Source organism: Oncorhynchus keta, chromosome 1, assembly GCF_023373465.1.
Source record: "Oncorhynchus keta strain PuntledgeMale-10-30-2019 chromosome 1, Oket_V2, whole genome shotgun sequence".
NCBI classification, from domain to species: Eukaryota; Metazoa; Chordata; class Actinopteri; order Salmoniformes; family Salmonidae; genus Oncorhynchus; species Oncorhynchus keta.
This window is the reverse complement of record NC_068421.1, coordinates 14,525,181-14,537,573: the sequence shown is the minus strand read 5'-3', so window position 1 is coordinate 14,537,573 and position 12,393 is coordinate 14,525,181. Positions and strand designations below refer to the sequence as shown.

Genomic DNA, 12,393 nt, shown 5'->3' with positions numbered 1-12,393 from the left:
GATTTCTTTAGATTTTCTCATTATCTCAAGAAAAGAGGCACTGAGTTTGAAGGTAAGCTTTGAAATACATCCACAGGTACACCTCCAATTGACTCAAATGATGTCAAATAGCCTAACAGAAGCTTCAAAAGCCACTACATAATTTTGTGGAATATTCTAAGCTGTTTGAAGGCACAGTCAACTTAGTCTATGTAAACTTCTGACCCACTGGAATTGTGATACAGTGAATTATAAGTGAAATAATCTGTACGTAAACAATTGTTGGAAAAATGTATTGTGTCATGCACAAAGTAGATGTCCTAACCGACTTGCCAAAACTATAGTTTGTCAACAAGAAATTTGTGGAGTGGTTGAAAAACAAGTTTTTATGACTCCAACCTAAGTGTATGTAAACTTCTGACTTAAACTGTATCAACGAATTGGCGAGGACACTAGAACAGTCTGCAGCACCTGGCCTCACCCTACTAGAATCTGAAGTCAAATGTCTACTAATGATCTGTATCACCGCCTGATCTGTATCACCGCCTGGTACGGCAACTGCTCCGCCCTCAACCGTAAGGCTCTCCAGAGGGTAGTGAGGTCTGCACAACGCATCACCGGGGGCAAACTACCTGCCCTCCAGGACACCTACACCACCCGATGTTACAGGAAGGCCATAAAGATCATCAAGGACATGAACCACCCAAGCCACTGCCTGTTCACCCCACTATTACATTTACATTTAAGTCATTTAGCAGACGCTCTTATCCAGAGCGACTTACAAATTGGTGCATACACCTTATGACAACCAGTGGAACAGCCACTTGCATCTAAATCTTGTTGGGGGAGAAGGGGGTGAGAAGGATTACTTACCCTTACTTACCCTATCCTAGGTATTCCTTGAAGAGGTGGGGTTTCAGGTGTCTCCGGAAGGTGGTGATTGACTCCGCTGTCCTGGCGTCGTGAGGGAGTTTGTTCCACCATTGGGGGCCAGAGCAGCGAACAGTTTTGACTGGGCTGAGCGGGAACTGTACTTCCTCAGTGGTAGGGAGGCGAGCAGGCCAGAGGTGGATGAACGCAGTGCCCTTGTTTGGGTGTAGGGCCTGATCAGAGCCTGGAGGTACTGAGGTGCCGTTCCCCTCACAGCTCCGTGGCGAGCACCATGGTCTTGTAGCGGATGCGAGCTTCAACTGGAAGCCAGTGGAGAGAGCGGAGGAGCGGGGTGACGTGAGAGAACTTGGGAAGGTTGAACACCAGACGGGCTGCGGCGTTCTGGATGAGTTGTAGGGGTTTAATGGCACAGGCAGGGAGCCCAGCCAACAGCGAGTTGCAGTAATCAAGACGGGAGATGACAAGTGCCTGGATTAGGACCTGCGCCGCTTCCTGTGTGAGGCAGGGTCGTACTCTGCGGATGTTGTAGAGCATGAACCTACAGGAACGGGACACCGCCTTGATGTTAGTTGAGAACGTCAGGGTGTTGTCCAGGATCACGCCAAGGTTCTTAGCGCTCTGGGAGGAGGACACAATGGAGTTGTCAACCGTGATGGCGAGATCATGGAACGGGCAGTCCTTCCCCGGGAGGAAGAGGAGCTCCGTCTTGCTGAGGTTCAGCTTGAGGTGGTGATCCGTCATCCACACTGATATGTCTGCCAGACATGCAGAGATGCGATTCGCCACCTGGTCATCAGAAGGGGGAAAGGAGAAGATTAATTGTGTGTCGTCTGCATAGCAATGATAGGAGAGACCATGTGAGGTTATGACAGAGCCAAGTGACTTGGTGTATAGCGAGAATAAGAGAGGGCCTAGAACAGAGCCCTGGGGGACACCAGTGGTGAGAGCGCGTGGTGAGGAGACAGATTCTCGCCACGCCACCTGGTAGGAGCGACCTGTCAGGTAGGACGCAATCAAGCGTGGGCCGCGCCGGAGATGCCCAACTCGGAGAGGGTGGAGAGGAGGATCTGATGGTTCACAGTATCGAAGGCAGCCGATAGGTCTAGAAGGATGAGAGCAGAGGAGAGAGAGTTAGCTTTAGCAGTGCGGAGCGCCTCCGTGATACAGAGAAGAGCAGTCTCAGTTGAATGACTAGTCTTGAAACCTGACTGATTTGGATCAAGAAGGTCATACTGAGAGAGATAGCGGTAGAGCTGGCCAAGGACGGCACGCTCAAGAGTTTTGGAGAGAAAAGAGAGAAGGGATACTGGTCTGTAGTTGTTGACATCGGAGGGATCGAGTGTAGGTTTTTTCAGAAGGGGTGCAACTCTCGCTCTCTTGAAGACGGGAGGGACGTAGCCAGCGGTCAGGGATGAGTTGATGAGCGAGGTAAGGTAAGGGAGAAGGTCTCCGGAAATGGTCTGGAGAAGAGAGGAGGGGATAGGGTCAAGCGGGCAGGTTGTTGGGCGGCCGGCCGTCACAAGACGCGAGATTTCATCTGGAGAGAGAGGGGAGAAAGAGGTCAGAGCATAGGGTAGGGCAGTGTGAGCAGAACCAGCGGTGTCGTTTGACTTAGCAAACGAGGATCGGATGTCATCGACCTTCTTTTCAAAATGGTTGACGAAGTCATCTGCAGAGAGGGAGGAGGGAGGGGGGAGGATTCAGGAGGGAGGAGAAGGTGGCAAAGAGCTTCCTAGGGTTAGAGGCAGATGCTTGGAATTTAGAATGGTAGAAAGTGGCTTTAGCAGCAGAGACAGAGGAGGAAAATGTAGAGAGGAGGGAGTGAAAGGATGCCAGGTCCGCAGGGAGGCGAGTTTTCCTCCATTTCCGCTCGGCTGCCCGGAGCCCTGTTCTGTGAGCTCGCAATGAGTCGTCGAGCCACGGAGCCACGGAGCGGGCTATCATCCAGAAGGCGAGGTCAGTACAGGTGCATCAAAGCTGGGACCGAGAGACTGAAAAACAGCTTCTATCTCAAGGCCATCAGACTGTTAAACAGCCACCACTAACATTGAGTGGCTGCTGCCAACACACTGACACTGACTCAACTCCAGCCACTTTAATAATGGGAATTGATGGGAAATGATGTAAATATATCACAAGCCACTTTAAACAATGCTACCTTATATAATGTTACTTACCCTACATTATTCATCTCATATGCATACGTATATACTGTACTCTATATCATCGACTGCATCCTTATGTAATACATGTATCACTAGCCACTTTAACTATGCCACTTTGTTTACATACTCATCTCATATGTATATACTGTACTCAATACCATCTACTGTATCTTGCCTATGCTGCTCTGTACCATCACTCATTCATATATCCTTATGTACATATTCTTTATCCCCTTACACTGTGTATAAGACAGTAGTTTAGGAATTGTCAGTTAGATTACTTGTTGGTTATTACTGCATTGTCGGAACTAGAAGCACAAGCATTTCGCTACACTCGCATTAACATCTGCTAACCATGTGTATGTGACAAATAAAATTTGATTTGATCTGGTGCTTCTGTCCCCAACCAAGCAGGTTATACAGCAGCAGCCTGATCTACTGCACAGATTCTGTCAGACCTGGGGCCTGACAGTAAATCTATGTAAAACAAAAATAATGGTGTTCCAAAAAAGGTCAAGTTGTCAGGACCGCAAATTCAAATTCCATCTAGACACCGTTGCCCAAGAGCACACAAAGAACTATACATACCTCTGCCTAAACATCAGCGCCACAGGTAACTTCCACATTAATATCTGGCTAAAAATAATTGAATCCGTTTTCCTCTTCAACCTATGGGGGCCCTATGTCATTATTGGATTAAAAAAACGTGCCCGTTTTAAGCGCAATATTTTGTCACGAAAAGATGCTCGACTATGCATATAAATTGGCAGCTTTGGAAAGAAAACACTCTGACGTTTTCAAAACTGCAAAGATATTATCTGTGAGTGCCCCAGAACTGATGCTACAGGCGAAACCAAGATGATACCTCAAACAGGAAATGAGCCTAATTTGTCTCCTTATATGGCTGTGAATGTGCCGTGAACGAGCTTATGCAATCTGCCGTTCATCCAAGATGTCTGCAGCATTGTGATGTATTTGTAGGCATATCATTGGAAGATTGGCCATAAGAGACTACATTTGCCAGGGGTCCGCCCGGTGTCCTTTGTCTAAGTTGGTGCGTAATTCTCAGTGGCAATCATTTTACCATGGGATTAAGAGGGAGAAGCACACTTCCAGGAACGATACATCATTGAAGAGATATGTAGAAAAACACCTTGAGGATTGATTCTAAACAACGTTTGCCATGTTTCAGTCGATATTATGGAGTTTTTTTGGAAAAAGTTTGGTGTTTTTATAACTGCATTTTCGTTTTTTTTTGGTAGCCAAACATGATGCAGAAAACGGACCGATTTCTCCTGCACAAATAATCTTTCAGGAAAACTGAACATTTGCTATCTAACTGAGTCTCCTCATTGAAAACATCCGAAATTATTCAAAGGTAAATTATTTATTTGAATGTTTTTCTGTTTTTTGTGAAAATGTTGCCTGCTACTGCTAACGCTAAATGCTAATTCTAAATGCTAACACTAAATGCTAAATGCTAGTTTGCTATGGTTGAGAAGCATATTTTTGAAAATCTGAGATGACAGCGTTGTTAACAAAAGGCTAAGCTTGAGAGCTAGCATATTGATTTCATTTCATTTGCGATTTTCATGAATAGTTAACGTTGCGTTATGGTAATGAGCTTGAGGCTGTATTCACGATCCCGGATCCGGGATGGCTCGACGCAAGAAGTTATAGAACCCATTTGCGCTTTATGGTTGTGAGGTCTGGGGTCCGCTCACCAAGCAAGAATTCACAAAATGGGACAAACACCAAATTGAGACTGCATGCAGAATTCGGCAAAAATATCCTCAGTGTACAACGTAAAACACAAATGCATGCAGAGCAGACTTAGGCCGATACCCACTAATTATAAAAATCCAGAAAACCACCTAAAAGTAAGCGATTCCCAACCCTTCCATTACAAAGCCATCACCTACAGAGAAATGAACCCGGAGAAGAGCCCCCTAAGCAAGCTGGTCCTGGGGCTCTGTTCACAAACACAAACAGACCCCACAGAGCTCCAGGACAGCAACACAATTAGACCCAGCCAAATCATGAAAATAAAGATAATTACTTGACACATTGGAAAGAATTTACAAAGAAACTGAGCAAACTAGAATGCTATTTGGCCTTAAACAGAGAGTACACAGTGGCAGAATACCTGACCACTGTGACTGACCCAAATTTAAGGAAAGCTTTGACTATGTATAGACTCAGTGAGCATAGCCTTGCTATTGAGAAAGTCAACTATAGCCTGACTTCTCTTGAGAGTCAGGTCTGCCTATGTGCACACTGCCCACAAAATGAGGTGGAAACTGAGTTGCACTTCCTAACCTCCTGTCCAATGTATGACCATATTAGAGACATATTTCCCACAGATTATACAGATCCACAAAGAATTCAAAAACAAACCCAATTTTGATAAACTCCCATATCTACTAGTTAAATACACGGTGTGACATCACAGCACCAAGATTTGTGACCTGTTGCCACAAGAAAAGGGCCACCAGTGAAGAACAAACACCATTGTAAATATTTATTTTCCCTTTTGTACTTTAACTATTTGCACATTACTACAACACTGTATATAGACATAATAAGCATTTTAAATGTATTTATTCTTTTGGAACTTCTGTCAGTGTAATGTTTATTGTTAATTTTTGTTGTTTATTTCACTATTGTTTAATTTCTACTTCACTTGCTTTGGCAATGTTAACATATGTTTCCCATGCCAATAAAGCCCTTAAATTGAATTGAATTGAGAGAGAATCAGAGAGAGCAACAGAGACAGAGAGATACAGACAATAATATAACATTTGAAATGTCTATATTTTTTAAAAACTGTGTAATGTTTATTAATGTTTCTCTTGTGTTTTCCCTTTTGTTTGTTTATTTCACTTGCTTTGGCAATGTAAACATGTTTTCCATTTCAATAAAGCCCTTTGAATTGAACTGAGAGGGAAAAAGAGAGAATTGAGAGGGTGAGTAGTGATTTAGGGAGTTTTATGGAATGGCAAATGTAACTTTTTCGTAACTTACTTTCTCTTACAAACGCATACTTGTAGGTGTGTTTTTTTAGAGGAGAGTGGGGAGCTATTTGGATTGTCTATTCCTCAAGCTATTGGCTGGAAATACCACTTATAGGGTTGAGGTACCCATATACTTGCCTGTTTTAAAGTTCCAGACATAGAGAATTCAGAACAGAGAGATAGAGAGTCAGAAAGGAGGAGAATGGGTGAGGGGGGGGGGCAAGAGTGAGAGCGAGGGAGAGAAATGTAGAGAGAGCATAAAAATATTAACATGAATAATTTCTGTCATTTAGGTGGAGCGGAGAGAGGGAATGGGATAATGAAATTATTTAACGAACTATAACAGCCTTTTATTGGTTTTTAATTACATGAGTCATCGTTCCTTAATGTCATCAGACTAGCTGGCTTTCACATTACAAATTGGACGGAGGTCCGTCTCCACTAAGGAGAACATCACACAAAGCAGCCCGTAAGAACACATATACAGAACATACCAAATGATGGGACAGTGGAACCTAACATTCAGATGAGACATAAGCTTAATACAGTAACAGAAAAAGTTGCAATAATGGACTTGTTAAGGAGACAGTTTGGACGAGTTTTCTCTTCCAATCGGTTATCAATGCCTCGTTCTGCCACCTTTGCTGACTCTATTTGATCACATCTCGGTGTTCAAAGAGTAAAAACGATAAAAGGCCGTATCTGAGCCACAGTTCTAAGTTAAGTGTTAATCAAAGCAAGTGTGACTGTCTCAATGATTTGATGGATTTGTCTGGAATGTTGATTGCTTTGACATAGAAAAGCACAGCTGAGTCAGGCACCCTCTCGCAAACACATACAGCGCACACACACACGCACGCACGCACGCACGCACGCACACACACACACACACACACACACACACACACACACACACACACACACACACACACACACACACACACACTCACACTCACACACACACATCACGGAAGGAAAACACCAATACCGACACTATTCCTTATAGAGATTTCAGAGTTTTTCTATTTCTCTTGGAACAAAGTCATACTCAAGATGACAAACAATGTAAAAATGGTACAGGAACTTTCCAGCTGAGTTTGAACGATACTGATATTGTGTATAACACCTTGTCAATCAACAGAGTGAAAGGCAAGGGTTCACATTTGTTTTAATATTTTATTTGTTGGTAGTGATCCAGGTACAAGGAAAGAAAATAACTTTGATTTATCTTACAGGACATGGGGATGGGACTTGTAAAAGTTCTCTTGTTCTTGGACAAGGACATGCAAGTGAATACAGAAGGTTGTTTACAGGAAAGATATGATAATGTATAAATTGCCTTGGAGAGAGGGTATTACCTTGCCCCGCACTGTAAAGAAAGACAACTTACTATTTGTGCCTTTCTTTAATCCTCTTTTTTTGCAAAAAGGCAACACACAGATCCAACAATACTGAGAAAAGTAACAAAAGAGAGGGAAAGTATTTATCAACCTCCCAAAAAATAACATTTGTATCTCTTGTCGTATCAAGCAAATGAGGAACATATCGCTGTTTGTGTTTGGAAAAGGTTTTAGTTTCTTTTGTTTTGAGATGAGAGGAAGCAGAGTAGATAACATGCAGGAGACCGAGTGACTCGGGTATCTCTGACAACTAATGACTCAGCATTGCACCTGGAGAGACCATCAAGTCCTTTTGGCCTTGCTCAGGGATGGGCAACTCCAGTCCTCAGGGGGCCTGATTGGTGTCACACTTTTGCCTCAGCCCCCACTAACACACCTGACTCCAATGATCAAACAATCATGACCTTCAGTTTTGAATGCAATTATTTTAATCAGCTGTGTTTGCTAGGGATGGGGACAAAGTGTGGCAGCACTCCGCCCCTGAGGACTGGAGTTGCCCACCCCGGGCCTTCTCCAACAGAAAAAAAAGACATTTCTTTTAATATTCCACAAATCTTTATGCATATTTCACAATATACCTTTTTATTATCATTTTAATAAATACAAAACAACAACACAGTGATTTAAAGGAAAACCATGAGTATTAAAAAGACAAAAACGCATTAGACATTAGAAATATCGATATTAATTTGGTATGTTCTGTTACTGACATCTTGCCTTAAGGTGGATGGACCAGCACTTTAAACTTGGAATTAAAACCACTGGCGAAAATAAATGGAACAGGACAGCATCGTACATAAAAGGGGGATATCTTTCAGCAATGAAACTGGAATGAAATAACTGAGTGGAGATGCATATGAATATATACACATATATACACACATACATGAACACCGCCAGAATGTAAAATAACCTGAGATACTCCTTGCACCTCATTTCCAGAACACTGGCCACTAGGTTGATGATATGATATGACAGTGACATAAACGTGACAGTACAACAGCATATCTGACAACGCCTTCAGTTTCCTTTCCAGCTCTCCTTTTATCAACATTAAGCAGTACTAAAGAAGACACAAAAGAAACACTGAACCAGTAAAATTGTGAACGTTGATTTTGAAAACATTATTAAGCAGTACTTTTAAGTCCATAAAAGGCATACAATGAAACAGGCTTTTAAAAAAAAGGATAAGAACATTGTTTGAAAAGATACAAAGTGAACATCTGAGGCTGAATAGTTCCACGCGGCCGGCAGAAGGAACACGTGTTGTGACTGTTAGGCAGATAGAAAGTAGTGGTCTATGCTGTAGAGACAGAGGCAGTGGGATCTGCTACTGCAGGTGGCTCTTCTCCATTCTGACTGTACTCTACCTGCCTTCCTCTCCACTCTCTGATGCATTCTGGGAATTTGAGTCCCAATAGGGAGTCTAGTTAGTGCTCTATTGTATGCTAATCAGAACACAGTACCATACTTCAGGGTAGGGACTGCAGTGCTCCGACTGAAACAGATATAAAACAGGCCACTGTGTTGTTTTCCATGGGATGCCATGGATGTGGAGTACATTGAGTGCTCTAAATTAAGAAAACATCATTTAAAATGGAGGACAAAATAAAATGTTGACTTTTGGACAACAAAAAAGGACCTATCCTAAATCTTCGTTCCTGGCAATAGAGAAATCCTTTAGTATCAATGTTAGTTATTTATACAACTGGGTTCAACCCAATCCAGAGTTTATCAAAAGGAAGGGATGATCAAAAGGAAGTCCTTTGTCAGTGTTAGATTATAGATTAGACCTTCTGAACCATGGCTTTGAGGCTCTTCATAGTGTATTTTAAGTGCTGTGGCTTCAGATTATACAAACGGATTATACAAATGATCTTCGGATGAAGACAAAAACTCTAGAATTCAATGGAAAATAGAATCAAAGAAGATGAGATGAAGATAGAATCAAATAAATTGTGTTCAAACGCTGGAATGAAGATGAGGGTCCAGCTAGACGTCCATTGTGGCTGTGTTATGTTCTGAAAACAAGACAATTCTTGGACAGCCTCACAACTGCCAGCTCTAACAAGTCTATATCAGCCCATTTGTAGAACAATACGGTTTACAATATAATCAGATTATGTAGGATCGAAGCTAATCCAATAATCAACTCATAGTTAGAGGAGAGACAAGTCATCATCTTGCTCATAGCCTCTGTACACATTGAACAAGCCCCCCTCTGCCTCTTCTCTGGCCCCCTACCTCAAAGACACTAACAAACCCCATCTTCTTTCTGATTAGTCCTAACTTGGGAATGGGCATCCATTTAGTTGCTGTCCATAAGCAACCCCTCACTCTTTAATATCTCTCTGTACATTAGTATATCATTTCTCATCTCTCTACAGAAACTCCTCTTCAAATGTTGGTCCTTTTCTTCCTGTCAGTAGGAGCTATGCTTTTGTGCTTATCACCAAAAATCACAGTGCAAAAAAACAATAATTAATAATAATAATTATAATAATGAATCAATGATAGCTATTAACAAATGATGGATTATAAAACAATTATTTTATGGCACAACAGCCTACCAATTCAAATATAATACAAATGACTAGATATAACCAAGAGGACGCTAAAACTGAAGTAGGCTTGCATAGCAATGCAACAACAACGTAAAGAATCTATTTACAGGAAACAAGATTCCATTTTTTACCCAAGTAAGGTTATTTTGAAAATGAGTTTTCTCATATAGACGTTTTAACTGTTTTGTTTAGTTGCTATTGTCTGACTGAAAAAAAATAAAGGTGGGAGGTGAGAAATAATTGAGTTGAGGACAACAACATAGTGGGATGTACAGTATGTATGTCTGTGTTTATACATCACATATACAGTTCTGTTATGGTGGTCATCATCGTCATCTTCCTGCTCCTCTCCTCTGATAACACACAAACAAAGACAAAGTTCATTGCACCAGTCGGGTGAGGCTTCATTCTGATGAGGACGACGAGGCTTTCTCCAGTTCAGATCCTACTGCAGGCAGGTCACTCTGTGAGAGAGACAGAGAGAACAGCAATGTCAGGACAAGGCAATATCTTTGTCAAAATGCTATACATTGAATCAATATAGTTACCTATAGTATCACAACGCCTTTTTGCAATAAGATGGTAAACAAGAATGGTGTAATACGTACATAACTCGCCTGCGTAATGTCCAGATCCGTTGGTCCCCAGGTAGTCGCTGTGGTCTGTGGCAGCCCGTTGGTGTGGCCCTCGAGGCCCCTCTCCCTTGCGTGGCCCCGTGGAGCCCTTGGAGGAGGCTGTCCCAGAGGAGCTGTGGCCCCCGGGGGAGGGGAACGAGGGTTTACTGTAGGGGGGCAGGCACCCCGCTTCTGGACAAACACACAGAGGGAAACAATTCATATTGTCACTACTAACCCTGATTGTAGTCGGGAAGTTGACACTTTTTCTTTTAATTGAACCTTTATTTTACCAGGCAGGTCAATTAAGAATACATTCTTATAATACGTGCATTGCAAGAAGAAAAAGGGCTCCTGTGGGGCTGGGGGCAAGGTGAATACATTCTCATTCACTGAAATGACATGGGGAGGGGCAACAAAAGGATAGAGCGTTTTACAACATGGTGGTTTATAGATTCATTATGGGGCTAGGTATGTCTTTGGGCAGGTGCAGGTGGATAGGCGGGGTGGTTGCAGGAGGTGCTACAGTGAGACAGAGAGTCTGTTGGCAGACCTCCCTTCTAATGACATCTGCAGTGTGTTGGTGCCAGCAGGCAGTGTGGGCTCACACATGGGTCCCTCAGCTAACACCCTTTTGAAGGGGAGAAAGGCAACTACAGAGGGGTTAGTGTCTGCTGTGACATACCCTGCTACAGGTCAGTATATTGAAGCTCTGACCTACTGTGACATACCCTGCTACAGGTCAGTACATTGAAGCTCTGACCTACTGTGACATACCCTGCTACAGGTCAGTATATTGAAGCTCTGACCTACTGTGATATACCCTGCTACAGGTCAGTATATTGTAGCTCTGACCTACTGTGACATACCCTGCTACAGGTCAGTATATTGAAGCTCTGACCTGCTGTGACATACCCTGCTACAGGTCAGTATATTGAAGCTCTGACCTACTGTGACATACCCTGCTACAGGTCAGTATATTGAAGCTCTGACCTGCTGTGACATACCCTGCTACAGGTCAGTATATTGAAGCTCTGACCTGCTGTGACATACCCTGCTACAGGTCAGTATATTGAAGCTCTGACCTGCTGTGACATACCCTGCTACAGGTCAGTATATTGTAGCTCTGACCTACTGTGACATACCCTGCTACAGGTCAGTATATTGAAGCTTTGACCTACTGTGACATACCCTGCTACAGGTCAGTATATTGAAGATCTGACCTGCTGTGACATACCCTGCTACAGGTCAGTATATTGAAGCTCTGACCTGCTGTGACATACCCTGCTACAGGTCAGTATATTGTAGCTCTGACCTACTGTGACATACCCTGCTACAGGTCAGTATATTGAAGCTTTGACCTACTGTGACATACCCTGCTACAGGTCAGTATATTGAAGCTCTGACCTGCTGTGACATACCCTGCTACAGGTCAGTATATTGAAGCTCTGACCTACTGTGACATACCCTGCTACAGGTCAGTATATTGAAGCTTTGACCTACTGTGACATACCCTGCTACAGGTCAGTATATTGAAGCTTTGACCTACTGTGACATACCCTGCTACAGGTCAGTATATTGAAGCTCTGACCTGCTGTGACATACCCTGCTACAGGTCAGTATATTGAAGCTCTGACCTGCTGTGACATACCCTGCTACAGGTCAGTATATTGAAGCTCTGACCTGCTGTGACATACCCTGCTACAGGTCAGTATATTGAAGCTTTGACCTACTGTGACATACCCTGCTACAGGTTAGTATATTGA

The 12,393-nt window shown here is 43.0% G+C and overlaps 1 protein-coding gene across 7 annotated transcripts in view; it reads right to left on the bottom strand.

The window, feature by feature from the left end:
* Positions 1–6,394: 6,394 nt before the first annotated feature.
* The window catches only part of LOC118379305 (roundabout homolog 2-like), a 152,331-nt gene continuing 146,332 nt past the window's right edge, over positions 6,395–12,393 (bottom strand). For 6 of the 7 annotated variants that reach the window (XM_052507522.1, XM_052507634.1, XM_052507608.1 and 3 more), the window contains 2 exons: positions 10,622–10,819; positions 6,395–10,477 (listed from right to left, as the gene is read on the bottom strand). In XM_052507522.1, coding sequence (XP_052363482.1) covers positions 10,476–10,477; positions 10,622–10,819 — 200 coding nt within the window. In that variant the 3' untranslated portion in view covers positions 6,395–10,475. The remainder of the gene's footprint in view (positions 10,478–10,621; positions 10,820–12,393) is intronic. The other variant, XM_052507555.1, reaches the window with a different exon arrangement.